At 48.1% G+C, this 13,424-nt stretch overlaps 1 protein-coding gene across 3 annotated transcripts; it reads right to left on the reverse strand.

Annotated features, from left to right (window-relative positions):
• Nucleotides 1-171: 171 nt before the first annotated feature.
• Nucleotides 172-13,053, reverse strand: LOC125748880 (acyl-CoA-binding domain-containing protein 7-like). 3 transcript variants are annotated; one of them, XM_049025546.1, is made up of 18 exons: nucleotides 12,895-13,053; nucleotides 11,766-11,883; nucleotides 11,627-11,689; nucleotides 6,637-6,761; nucleotides 6,348-6,529; nucleotides 5,393-5,517; nucleotides 5,203-5,311; nucleotides 4,900-4,993; nucleotides 4,682-4,807; nucleotides 4,392-4,493; nucleotides 4,113-4,196; nucleotides 3,759-3,866; nucleotides 3,508-3,638; nucleotides 2,930-3,053; nucleotides 2,636-2,714; nucleotides 2,450-2,543; nucleotides 2,171-2,290; nucleotides 172-1,562 (listed from the first exon to the last, which is right to left on the reverse strand). In XM_049025546.1, exons 1-18 carry the CDS (start codon nucleotides 12,904-12,906, stop codon nucleotides 1,442-1,444), a joined length of 1,917 nt encoding a protein of 638 aa, XP_048881503.1. In that variant the 5' UTR covers nucleotides 12,907-13,053; the 3' UTR covers nucleotides 172-1,441. The 3 variants fall into 3 exon arrangements, with proteins under 3 accessions (XP_048881503.1, XP_048881501.1, XP_048881502.1); XM_049025544.1 differs by lacking the exons at nucleotides 11,627-11,689; nucleotides 11,766-11,883; nucleotides 12,895-13,053 and adding exons at nucleotides 6,990-7,112; nucleotides 7,343-7,505; XM_049025545.1 differs by lacking the exons at nucleotides 172-1,562; nucleotides 2,171-2,290; nucleotides 2,450-2,543; ... (10 more) ...; nucleotides 6,348-6,529; nucleotides 6,637-6,761 and adding an exon at nucleotides 11,128-11,515.
• Nucleotides 13,054-13,424: the final 371 nt, after the last annotated feature.

Genomic DNA, 13,424 nt, shown 5'->3' on the forward strand with positions numbered 1-13,424 from the left:
TTCTGTAAAATTCATCCTTTGATGCAACACATTGCCACCACACCACCGGCTTCGAACCTGTAGTCTGCATATTTTACAGACGCTCAATGGATTTTATTCCCTACTTGGTGAACCCCCACCACAGATTAATTCTGCGAATTTCCCAAGTAGCAAAAAATATATAAAATACTGTCAACTTTAAAAGCACTTTATTGCTAAATAATTCAGCATTTCCTCTTTACAGACATGCTCTGAATCACAGAAATGTTTACAGCCCATCACCTACATGATTACATGTATAGAGACCATGCAATGATAATCTTTATCAATCACACAAAAGAATTTTTCCAAATCGTTTTTCTTTAGAAAATATTATTTTAGTTAAAACCTGGTACATAAATGCCATCACTGCTGCATTTCTACATTTCAGTCAAACGCTGATGCTTGATACAGGTTTGTGAGAAGGTTGATCAAACAGCTCGGAACCTACCTGGCAGTTAAAGGAAATCATCGCTGGTCCTTCGGTTTCAGACAGTCATTGCATTGCTACTGTAAGTGCTCATAAGGGGCGACTAACGAGGAAGCAGGGGATAGTGAGAAACATCCAGAGATCAAGACCTAAAGCTCTGGGTTACTCCTATCCTCCAGCTAGTGATGGGCAAAACAACCTTCATGAACCATTTGCTGTATTTTTTGACCCCACAAGGTGGCACTCTTGGTTTGCTTTGGGACATGTCTTGAGCCCTTTTGAACAGAGAGCACCATCTAGTGGGGTCAGACAATACAGCAAATGGTTCTTGAAGCTTAATTTGCTCATCACTACCTCCTGCAGAGCCCATCGCAGATTTCGTAGAGTGCACTAAAGCAGGCCAACAGTGGAGTTGCTGGTGCTGGAAAACAGCGACCCCTACAGGCCATTAGCAATCCGGCGGTGTCACGCAGTTTCCCTGATGCGAGTCAGCTGCGCTGCAACCCTTTACAGCCTAGCGAGGTCTTCGGCCTGCCGACCGTCACTCCCTCAATCCGAGGTCCCTGCAAGCATTGCTTGCTTGCCATTCATCCCCTCACATTAAAGACCATTAAAAGTAAAAAATCAGATATTAATTACTACTTTTAAAAAATTTAAACAGCTATGTTTCTAACGCTGTATCTCAGATCAATACTGTTTTCTAGGAGAAATACACACACCACGGCGGAGAGAAAACGCAACACACTCGATGTTCTCATCACGCCCGTAATAATGCCGATGCCATTACTGGAAGTGACTGGCTTCCCATACTGTTTAATACGCCGACACGAGACTCTTTACTGGCTCAAAGGAGACTCTAGTATGTGAAGCTGTACATTACGCTGGGACAAGAATGGGAAAGGAATAGGGAAGGCAGGGATCTGCATTGTTATTGCGTGATTAAGTTTTGCATTGATGGTTGCTTTGATTGCAAGAGAAGGGGGTTCACGGGGTCTAGAGCTGAGACAGGGTGGTGAGGTGCAGCATGTCCTGGAAGGCCACGCTGAGGTTCTGGAAGAGCTTCTCTGCATCGGTGTCAGGGCAGGACTTCCAGGCCGAGCAGGACACCACAATCCTGGGGGGGGGGGGGGGGGGGGGGAGCAGAATACAAGACGAGGGTGAACATCTCCACCGCCGCAGGTCATACTCCCTCTCAGTACCGGACCACCAGCTCTCCCCGGCGGCCTTCATCCGCATGCCGCTTAAAACACACAGCGCGAGAATGACATCACCGTGTCTCTCAGCCTGTCGCAAATTATCACGCCGTCTGAACTTCCCCGATCCACACGTCAGACCACAGCACCTGCCAGTGTATTAACCCTATGATCAAAGACTGTCGGGACAAAAGCGCACAGACATGCTATCAGCCGAGGTCAAAGGTAAAAGCGCGCTGACGTGGCCACGACCGTCACCATGTAAGGACACGACTGGAAACGCAAGGCAGTGGGGGGGTGTAAAGGACAAAGGTGAGAATCTCAAATCTGAGCACAAAGCGAGTTCGTTAGGCTGCCACCATTCTAATAGAATAAATGACGTCAGCCAGTAATTATACATGACTGAGACGGCAAAAAGGAAACCTGCAATAATGTAAATGAAAAGCGTAAGGGCCAATCCTGCCGGTATGCATGGGGCCTGTCATTCGGGGGGAAGCTGATCATTCCTTCTGGGGGGGGGGCACCCTACCTGTCATCTCTGATGCGGTAGAAGAACCCGTAGCCGTAATGCAACATGGGGGCGACTGCACCAATCACGGTGGTGTAACCCACCAGGCTGGTCGAGAGGACAAAGTTCCCCCCTCCGCCGCTGTAAAGGAGACAGCGAAGACATCATTTTAAACACAGGGCCCTGGAGGCGTGCATGCGGGGCGGAGGTGCGTGCGGGGTGGGGGGGCATGTGTGTGGGGCGGGCGTGCGTGCGTGCGGGGCGGGGGGGCGTGTGGGGCGGGCGTGCGGGCAGCAGTACCTCCTGAAGTACAGTGGATCATTGTAGAGGTCTGGTACAGAAAGCCCCATCTCTTTGGCAGTCAGATATAGGCCCAGAAGGTGCCGGTCAAAACCTGCAAAAAATTTTTAATAAAAAAAGTTACAGAAAGTTCCCCTTTAAATGGACGGTTCATTTAAAAGGGGGGCGGACCGATGCAGCACTCACCCTTTCCATCCTGGGCCTCTTTCATCAGCCTGTTGTGCTTGCTGACTGCTTCCAGAAGCTTCTTCCGCCTGGTGCTCATCTGCGAGGGATACATCACTATTTTAAAATGGGGGGGCCAATACAGTTTATATTGGGTCACTCCGCCCCACAATCCTGACCAGGATAAGCAAACGGAAGATGGATCGATGGATGGTGTCCTGGGCGTCTCTAACTAGCTGCGTCTGTCAATTCGGAACTTTTCTGCCTTCATTACTACGGTAACCCAGAGCAGAGCCCACTGAACCTCGGGCGTACACTGGCTGTGGGGTCCACCATGGACTGGCACCACTGCTGCGCCTCCAGTGTGCAGGGCCTCATGGTCTCCGTGCGGCCATGATAGAAACGCCGAGTGGTGGCTGTCTCATAGCAACAGCCCGACCTGTGAGAGGCGAGGAGCGGAGGGGAGGGGAGCGGAGAGGCGGGAGGAAAACAGAGTAAAGTTCAGCACATGACAGGAATCGGTAATTGTGCTCGATCAGGAATCCACTTGATGAGTCTCACCGACGCAGTTTCAGCAAAACAATGACTCATTGTAATGGAAATGATTCATCTGGTACAGTGGAGTCATACACTAGGAATTGAAAGGCAGCTGAAATACAATATAAAGAGACACCTCTAACCCCCTTTATACCCCCTAAGTCCCTCCCAACAAGGCTCTGTGAGTGCATTTGATATAAAGGGGGGTGGCCTGAGGGGAGATGGGACGGGGCATGATGGTGCAGAACCTGCCCTACCACATTCTTTGCCTCCATCCGTTTTCACAATGCATACGTATTTGGGAGCTGGAGCGAGTGAAAGGATGCTAATTCTGGGATCGTGGCGGAGGGACCCACCTCCCATGGAGCCGGAAGTAGGCCAGCTGCAGGGCCAGCTGGACAAAGGTGTCTGGGTGGACCTTCCCGCGCTTGATGGCCGCTTTGCCGAAGGCTGTGAAAGCGTAGCAGAGCACCTGGATGTCACTGCCCTGCGGACACATAAGTGGGGCGGTTGTAAGGCGCTGGGGACCAGGACAGGGGGACAGCGGGGCAGGGGGACCGGGACACAGACACCCTGCTCACGCTCAGGGACAAACGCCCAGACTCACAGTTTCCAGATAGTGCTGCTTGGCCAATGCGATGTCCCCTCTCACTCTGTCATCCAGCGTGAAGACGAGCTCCTTCGGTAATGGGACGTCCCGGACAATCTCCAAGCCCTGGGGGCAAACCACATAGCAGAGATTCAACCTCATGCTGATGGCCGCAGTTGGCAGGATGGAGGGGCTCTGAAATTCCAGGGAAGCTTCTAGAATTACGGAGGATTCATAGGGGTATAGAAGGTGTGGCTGGGCCAGCAGGGAGCAACCTGGCCTGCAGGTGTTTTTTTTTTTCGTGGATGTCATTACTGCCTGCCCCCGTGATGTCATTACTGCCTGCCCCCAGGACGTGGCGGAGCCACCCACCTTCCAGACTCCCCCACAGGCTTTCAGCTTCTGATCGTTGTAGTAACACATGGACACCAGCACCATGGCATCATAAGGGGCATGCTGCAGCAAGAGAACAACCACAAGGGGGCGTTACTGAGCAACACAGAACCCCCATCCCAGAGTTACGGAAAACTGAACATGTCTGACTTCGCCATAAGAACCTCCGAGCACAACTGGAAACAGTCAGCGCTGAGTCAGACTTGCCACGGTGTTTGTTAGAAGCACCCAATTTACGTCACAGTTTCGGCTGCTTACGTCACAGTTGGACCCGAAGGTGCCATCCGCGAAGCACAAGAAGTTGTAGGATTTGTCTCCCCAGCGAACTGTAGGGTCTCCCGTCAGGGCTGCCAATGTCATCTGTGTCAAGAACAGCGAGATGAAGGCACCCTGATCAGGTCCAGGGGATTATGGACCTCCTGCAACTGTGGAGGATTCCTGCCCCAAACTAAATGGTTTTAGGCCATGAAGGCTGGTTCTGCAGGTAACCAAAAATCAATACCGAAGACTGTCCCTAAAGGTGCCCTGTGAAAGGCACACTGACATACCGCGGTGTAGTTCTCAGGAGAGGAGTAGGGCCGCGACTCGTCCAGCGACACCACGAACAGGCTGCTCTGAATGGTCTCCAGGACGGCCTCGTTCATGGGGTCAATGCAGATGAGATACTCCCTCACCTGCATTCGTCAGTATTAAGCAGACGAGCGAGCATGTTTAAGCGAACCAAAGCAGCTGGTCCCGAGCAGACGGGTACAAACTATGCACCAACCTTGGCCCAGCGAGTCCTCTCCTCGGTGGTCAGGGCCGAGACCCCCTCACCTTCTGGCTCCCTCTCGCACATCTCCTTGATGTAGCTTAATTGCCTGAGGACACAAACAGATGGATTTGAACTTTGCACTGAGGGGTTAGATAACAAACCAAAAGACGACACCCAACTTCACACAGGCCACTTGTTTTTTTAACCACCACTCAGTCAAATAGCAAAAAAACAACCAATTTATTTATATATGTATAAAAATGAACCACTATTTACAGGGGGCACTAGGGGACAAACACTGGACTCGACCCGTACCGGAGCAGCTCTGGGGGCGTGAGGATGCGTCCGTCGTACACGGCGTCAAAGGCGAAGATCCGGCCTCGGCACATGACCACGAGGTGGGAGGGGCACAGCCCCTCGCTCTCTGCAGCAGAGACAAGGCGTTCTCCTCACTGCCCCAAGGACAGCCCAGTCACCCTCTGCCATCTGCACCACCAAGCCTCACCAGTCTTGAAGTAGTTGTGAATGGTGTCTGTGTCGACCCCAGGAACTTTGCAGGTACAGAAGAGCATGCGGAACTGGTCCATGTCCAGAGGGACGCTCCCCACCTTCTGGACAGCCAGCTTCTCTCTGAGAAGAAACACCCCCACATCCCTGGTGATGTGCGACACGCAGCTCCAACCCAGAACCTCCCCCATAACTCAGAGGGGATGTACTGAACATACTTCACATATTTAACAGACGCCTTTGTCTAAAGCAGGGGAGCCCAAATCCAGTCCTGGAGGGCCAGAGTCCTGCACATTTTTGGGTTTCCCCTCATTTAACACACCTGATTCAACTCCTTGTGCTAATTAGCACACAGCTCTTGAGCTGAATCATTTATGGTGGAACAGGGAAAGAACTAGGCTACACAGGGCTCCGGCCCCCCAGGACTGGATTTGGACACCCCTGGTCTAAAGTGATGGAATTATGAGGCAAATCGTAGCTTCCAGTGAATGCCCAGATACAAGTATAAGCAGAACTGCAGAAGAAGCGACTCAACAACTTCATAACAAAGCAAGAACCTAATAAGACTATTCAAGGGCCAGAAGTACAACATAAGAACATTCAAAGAACGTAAAGGTGAGGAGGGCGTCTGAAGACCTGACGTCATTCAGCAGCTCATTTCCATCGAGGAACCACACAAGAGTGACATGTTTCATCGGGTGGAGGGAGCTACAAGCCGTGTTGGTTTGCTGACTGAAGGAGGTGCGGTTTATCCCCCTCTCAAACCTAATAAAGTCACTTTTGGAAAATGAAAACACTGCATGGGACCCAGTGGATCAGGGTGGCTGATTTACTCAGAATCTGCGAGTCACACTCGATACCAAGCGGAACGCGATGATGCCATCGGCCACAGAACACAGACGGAGTGTCGGATTCTCCGTACGCATCAGACTGTGAGAGCAGGTGTCTCTTACGTGCGGATGAGATCCCAGTACTGCAGCGTGTACCACGTAGCCAGGCTGGTCCGCTCCAGCTGCGTGCCGTCCTGCGGAGGCCAGCAGTGTTCCAGGTATGGGGCTGGACCAGCAAAGTTCACATTCAGCTGGGAGGGCATACGGACCTCCAGGTAGGCAGTGTTCAGCCACCATTCCTCCAACTAAAAAAATGTGGGGGGGGGGGGGGGGAGAGAGATAGTCAACATGCAAGGAGAGGTCAGTTTATACATGGTAAACACTGGGTTTAAACTCCACGTGGAAGACACACCCAATTTCGCCTGGTTCTGGCTCTCTGCAGGAGTTGCTGATGCAGGTCTTTCCCAAGCCCCTCCCCAAAACGTTTCACGATCCCCTTAGTTGCTCGGAACTCCTCCTCCGTGGCAAAGGGCCTCACTGCACACAGAAAAACAAACACACATAAGCGGGTCAAAGGCACGTTCTGATTTTACGCACGATGACAGTCCCGATTTCCCATCTACAACTTCACCTTCTCCTTAGAGATACTGATGTACAAAATGTTAAGATGGTAAGAGAAGGAGATGTACGGTAGTTTATTGACTGTCATATTTCAAGCAATATCTGGGGGCCCCCAGGAGCCCGCGGTAATCCGCGCATAGGCACCTGCATCCAGGTACTTGCGAAGCGTCTCCTCCAGCGACGGGACGGGGAGCGGAGGCAGGGCGCCCTGGTACTGGAAGGTGCGTTCGGCCGCCGTCTCAAACACCTGCTTCTCCATGGGACAGTCTGTACCGGGAAAACGCTCCGTTAAAGCGGAAACCTGTCCGGGTCTTCCTGGTGGGCGCTTTATTCCGTCTGTAGTCTCACATCCGTCAGCAATATAAGAAAGAGGACAAAGATAGAGCAGCCGCCGCAGTCAAGCCCCCCCGACCACAGTAAACACTGCCTTTCACTACCGTAAACACTCACGCCGAGCATCAGAAAAGAGATACACCGGAAAAAAAGAGCATCCTTACCCAAATAAAAGTGCTGTGTGTCTGAGTATATATACAAAGGGCACTTTTAGTGGCGCGCTGGATGCGGTCTCTCCGAACTCGTCGCCTGCCGGCACTCTCGGTTTATTATGGTGGGCGCTTCTCGGAGCACCGCCCCGGCGATGCTTCACCTTTCCCCTAGTTTCGGTTACACTCCGCCTCTGTGAGCGAGCGGACACACGTGCGCATGTGCGACTTTCTAGCTCTGCGGCGGCGCATCACCACGTCGCTGAACGATGAGGTGCGCACTAGCGCCTCCTAGAGAGCAGGAGTCCTGAAAAAAACAATCACAGCAGTACATTATTTAACGCAGGACCGGTATCATTTATGGGCTGTTTTGTGGCAAAATTTATTTGCAAACGTTTGTGGAAAGTTGTGTAACTGTATCTGAGTAGTTTGCGTGCAAACAGATTTGTAAATGTATAAAAGAATCTGTAAATGTATGCTGAGATTTTAAATGAGTACAGTAACAGAGGTTACTGGGCACACCTAGGAAGGTCTAACGCTTTTGACCTCTTCACCTTTTTGTTTTAAAAATCCTAGCTACAGCTCTGTCTGTGAATGTGTAGACAAATTTATAAATGGGTACATAGCTATTTATGGCTGAAAACTCTTAGTATTTTGCTCCAAGAGCTGGAAATTCAGATTCATCAGTTACGACTCAGTAGGCAGACTTCTCAGCTGACTGTCATTTTACACGTGTTTTTTTGCTACACTTCTGCCCTGGCAGATCTGCAAATGCGTGTGGAGATTTGTCTGTATTGATGAAGTTTTGAGGGCTTAGGGCTTAGTGCTGTCTCACTGCCAAGCTTTTGAGGGCTTAGGGCTTAGGGCTTAGTGCTGTCTCACTGCCAAGCTTTTGAGGGCTTAGGGCTTAGTGCTGTCTCACTGCCAAGCTTTTGAGTGCTTAGGCATGGAACACCATCAGGGTATAAACTATGAAACAGAATATAGAATAAAATGTGTTTAAAAAATCCGGGAAGATTTTTATACCGCGTCAACACAGTACAAATGTACGTGTTAAAAAAAGGTCTTTCAGTACTAAGGGATACCTACACTGGGTTTCTATTAATGAACTGCAGGGTTGCCAACAGCCTTGGAACTGTGTGAATACATGTTGTTCTTTGTTCAGTGTTCCATTGACTGATACCACAGTGAGGTCATTTATTGACAGGTGGTGCTAATTTCACCCTGAGACTTTATGGGATACGGCCGGTAGTATATGCATGTGCATGTGGATGCTTCACTGATCAGCTATGGACGCAGCTTAACTGCAGTGTTCATGAAGCACAGAGCTTCTGCTGCATTGCTGATTCCGCTCATGCCAGATCACTGCTGAACTGTACAAGACTGGCAGCTCTCCAGCTATCGAAGCCTTTGAAAGAGTCAGCGAAGCCCGCTCCCTTAGCCCGGCCTCCTGTCAGCCCCCAGCTGAATCTGATTGGCCGGCCCATGAACCCACTGCTCCAGTGAGCATTCCTCCTTAGGGTGAACAAAGGCGTCCTGTGATGGGTCGACAGGCCTGGGGGAGAAGCCGTTGTTTCCTCCAGCCCAGTGAGTCGGTCTGTTTCTCAACCGATTTACAGAAACCGCCTTCAGCTCATGGAAGCCTCAAGGTCACTTCAGGAACATGAGCCTTAAGCTCTGAAAATATCCTCATGGTCTTAGGCTTCCACTCACCCTTCGGCGGATGCAGCATTTCGCTCAGTCACGCCCCAGTGCCTGCATCCGCGCCGGACAGTAGCCGTTTTCTTGTCACCAATCTGTGCCACAGTGGAAAAGCTGCAGATGGCCCTGAGCATGAACAGTCTGCATTGTGAGGGTTAGTGCCATAGTGTGATGTCATTCACTCATTTTCAGTGTTTGGTTTTGCCACATGCAGAATGATCTTTTGTGGCAAAAACAGTGTTTATTATTATAGTTAATTAAACTGACCGTTAAACCCATTAATATTATGTATTAAAAGTCAGCTGCTTACGTTTCATTCTTTACTTGCGGTGTGAAAACTGGGAAATGGATGCAGTGTTAATGTGTCTGTTTGATTGGAAAGAGATTTTTAAAGTTCAGACCTCCAGTGTCATGCCCGGCTCGTCCGCTCCTCGTGTGTGCCACGCTTCCCTGATTGTACCCAGCTGTGTCTAGTTACTTTGATTAGTCTTGTGTATTTAAGTCCTGGTCTCCCCAGTTTCCTTTGTCCGTCATTGATGTTGGTGAGCGTCTTTGCCTATGTTCCGTCTTGCCCGTTCCTGTTCCCGATAAAAGACCCGTTTACCCCGTATCCCGCTTGCCTGCCTGTTCCCGCTCGCTCGCCTGACGCACCACCCCGATCGTGACATCCAGCATGTTGAAAGTTATGACAAACCTTTTTGTCTTGGCTGAACAACACAAATTTGTGTTTTCAAGGATTCACGGAAAGATGTAGAGTTTTCGCAAACATTTCATACACAGGACCTGACCTAAAAATGCATGTATGAAAAAGTGGGCGTGGCTAAATCACAAGGGACAATCGGGTGACTGGGATCATTCGCTTTAATTTACTCAATCTATTCGTTCCGTAAGCCTGAAATGTGAAGCATGTTTTGTTCTTTGCCAGCCTCATTGTTTCTCTAAAATGCCATGTTTTAACTGTTTTTGTCCATTGTCTTTATCACAATACCCCCCTCGCCCAGCCAGTGTGAACTCTGGAAGGGATACCTTATCCCTAACAAATATCATGCTTCGACAAGCTGTTTTATTACACTAATTCAGCCTCTCATCTGACCCTTGTACCCATGCAGAGGTAGTAATGAGCTGTACGATAGCTGAAGAATCCAGTCCCTAGACATCAGGAGAGGCATTCCTACATGTGACACTTCAGTATGTATCCAGTCCGAGAAACACATCTGCTGATAGTTTGAGCTGAGCAGGCTGCCTGGCGTGTGGAAGGTTCGAGTAATAATGCATGCATTGAATTTATGCACGTGAATTTTTGGTCAATTACCCTGACGACATGTCAGATGTACATTAATGGTACTGTTTCAGAGGCTGTTAAACCTTATGAAATTTAGGTTATGAAACAGGTAACCCTGAGTCATGCGTATGCTTCACACCCAGTGATTTCCTCACTCTTCACTCAACTCACTTTTATTTCTCTATTTTCATGATGATTAACATCCTACCCCTGATAACACCCAGGACAAACTTCTCTGCTCTGCCTCGCTGCTGTCCTGGGGGGGGGGGGTCAGCTTTTCAGCTCCCTGGAAACCATTATGGTATCGGAATAAAATGCCTCTTACCACACAAACCCAGAGCTTTCCGTTTCCTTGGTAACATCACAAGTTCTGCTTTGTAAATGGGTCACACTGCCATTTTGCACAAAGTAACTCAGGCTTTTACTGGTTAGCAGATCATTATCAAGGAGGAAGGTGTTCAGATGAGGGAATCGGGAATCAGACTGCCTGCATAATGTGTTTTGCCTAAACATGTTACCCCCAGAAAAATGTGAGACTTCTGTCTTATACATCAAAATATGATTCACATCAGGTATCACACCTCGTGATGAACCAGAGATAAACTGTAATGCAGTTACACCTCTATTGTTTAGTCACACTGCAATGCAGTAATACAGCTTTTCTGTTCTAATGAAAAACGAAAACAACACGGCAGTTGTACCAATCTAATGCACAGATCTGTCACGAGTACAAAATATAAACTTTACAATATGCTGGATGTTGACAGACCCAGCTTTAAATTATAACTAACACTGAATATAAATGAGATTGGTAAACTTATTCAGAATAGTTTTTAATAGTTTAAGCCATGTAAGAAGTTGACATCAGCACAATTTTAAAGAGCACAAAAAAAAATCAAATATTAAAAAGGTACGTTTTCAATTATCAACTTAATTGCTAAAATGAGACTTGAAGAGACACAGGAATCATAAAAACAATTAAAGGATGAGTTTTCTATTAAGATGACGGCTGACTAGATTCTGTGTGAGATTACCTCAAACTGTCTAACTGAGTAAGATGATTTTTTGATAAAACTGAGCTACAGTACTTAAGGGCTTTGCCTTTTTAAAAAAAAAAAATTATAATAATAATCACATTCCATATTTGGCGATGACGTCCTTCGCTAAAGCAATGTAGGCTGTCATGGCAGCATCCTTGGACATTCCTGTCAGGTCAGAAAGCAAAAAGCACAGTAAGAGTTAAAACGTACTGAGTTGCAGCTCTGTGCAGGAACTATCTATGATATTCCTGTTACAAAACAGAATCTGAGACGCACCTGCCCTGGAGCTCCAGGCTTCCCACTTCGCTTTGCCTTTTAAGTCCAACATCCCCGGTTTCTCTGAAGAATAGAAATGGACTCAGACACCCAAAGCAGGGAGGCAGGGAGGGTCTGAGAGCAAACAGAAGCCACTCACCTGTGTTTATGTCCCCTACGATGGCTTGCTTGTACAGCCCATACATATCCAACAGCTCCTGATCGTCCGGCCTCGTCTTCACGTTCTTTACATCCTCAGCCAACTGCTCAAACTCTTCCTACATTTGAAACAGAACCACATTCATCATCAGCAATAGCTGCTATTTATACTCTCATTAAAAAAACATTGAGATGCAAAAACGATCGTCCAGTTATCATGCGTCACATTGGATGGCTCCAGGCACGTGAGAAAGCGCAGAACGTCTCCGTTTGTTTGTTTCCCCGTTTCATAATCCTTCCATGAATCGGTTTTAAGACCTTTGTCCCAAATGTGTTTTATCGGATTCATTGGAAAGCATAGAAGCTCGCAGTACTATCGCAGTGACTGTACGTTTCAGATCGTGCATGCTGATTAGGGTTGTTGGAGGGAGTTTGTGAAATTATAGAAATGCAATGGCAGCAGTGTCGGGCTCTGAAACCCGCAATGAGCGGGAAATCAATGTGTGATTCATAGCAGTTCCGCCGTAGCCGCGCCGAAATCCCCGGCCGAGGCTTGCGTTAACGGTAATAAATTACGCGCAGCAACCAAGACCGCTTTAAGACTGTAACGCGTATTGCCTTATTAAATCTTTAAAGCTTGACAGTAACGATTAAATACGATTAACCAGTTTTTATGCAATGTGTGCAATACGTTATACGTGTCATAGAATGACAAATTGATTCAACTCATATATGCAACTTCAACGGTTACCCCGTGCCCGGTACTGTCTAATCACTTAGGGCAATAAACGTATTAAATTGTAGAGAAGCGTTTAGATTCGAATGCATAATTAAACGTAAAAACTTTTAAATTATTTAACAGAAGCGCAATTCCCGTCGGTCATGTTCAGGTCTCAAATTGCTCCAAACAGACTTCAGCAGTCACAAAATGCACGTTTGTACTAATATTATATTAATTCAAGGTGACATTATTTTAGGACACTGACTTCATAAATGCACTGCAATCGGGTACACAGAACCTTACTGAATACTTATTTATAGCGGTTAAATTCCCTGAAATAGCAAGCGGTTAAGAGTATATTCACCACACTGAAGGCTCGCAATTAATATTATTCAACCATAATCGCTACCTGCAAAGTCATTTTGTAGCACTTCAGCACGCAGCAATGCCACCCAAAGACCAAACCAAGCACGCAGAGTGAGGGATCCGACCCGATGGTCTGCTGTTAAGAGCTACGCAGCTGCGCGGCGGAAGCCGATTGGCTGATACCATATAAGGGGAGGGGGCGTCCGGGCCGGCGGTTCGGTGCAGCCTAGCTCGTGTTTCGTTTCTGCTGCTGTGACAGATTTTGCAGCCAGTAGTAGTTTTGGGAATAACGGCGCTTATCGCTCCGTCCCTTTCACTTCTCGTTCTTTTTTTTTCTTAGGGGGCGAGGGTTACTAGGTTTATCTGCGAAATAATCGCTAAGATAATGATATGGCACTAGATTTGGAACAGACTCAGACTTAGACATTAGTCAAATATAATTTTACATGTGTGGACTAGGTTTAGCAGCATTAAATTACTCGTATTTCCTAATGTCAATGATCTGCGTTACACAAGATGATCACATTATACAAGGTGACGCTATAGCACACTGCTTTGTTAGTGAATTTACTA

This window comes from Brienomyrus brachyistius, chromosome 9, assembly GCF_023856365.1.
Source record: "Brienomyrus brachyistius isolate T26 chromosome 9, BBRACH_0.4, whole genome shotgun sequence".
Taxonomy (NCBI): Eukaryota; Metazoa; Chordata; class Actinopteri; order Osteoglossiformes; family Mormyridae; genus Brienomyrus; species Brienomyrus brachyistius.

What these genes read in the sequence shown, in the direction of transcription:
- LOC125748880 (XM_049025546.1), bottom strand. An exon ending in AGCCTGGAGCTCCAGGGCAG is followed by an intron (nt 6,762 to 11,626) that starts GTGCGTCTCAGA and finishes TTCTGTGTGCAG; the next exon opens with TGAGGCCCTTTGCCACGGAG. An exon ending in CTCCTGAGAACTACACCGCG is followed by an intron (nt 4,494 to 4,681) that starts GTATGTCAGTGT and finishes TTCTTGACACAG; the next exon opens with ATGACATTGGCAGCCCTGAC.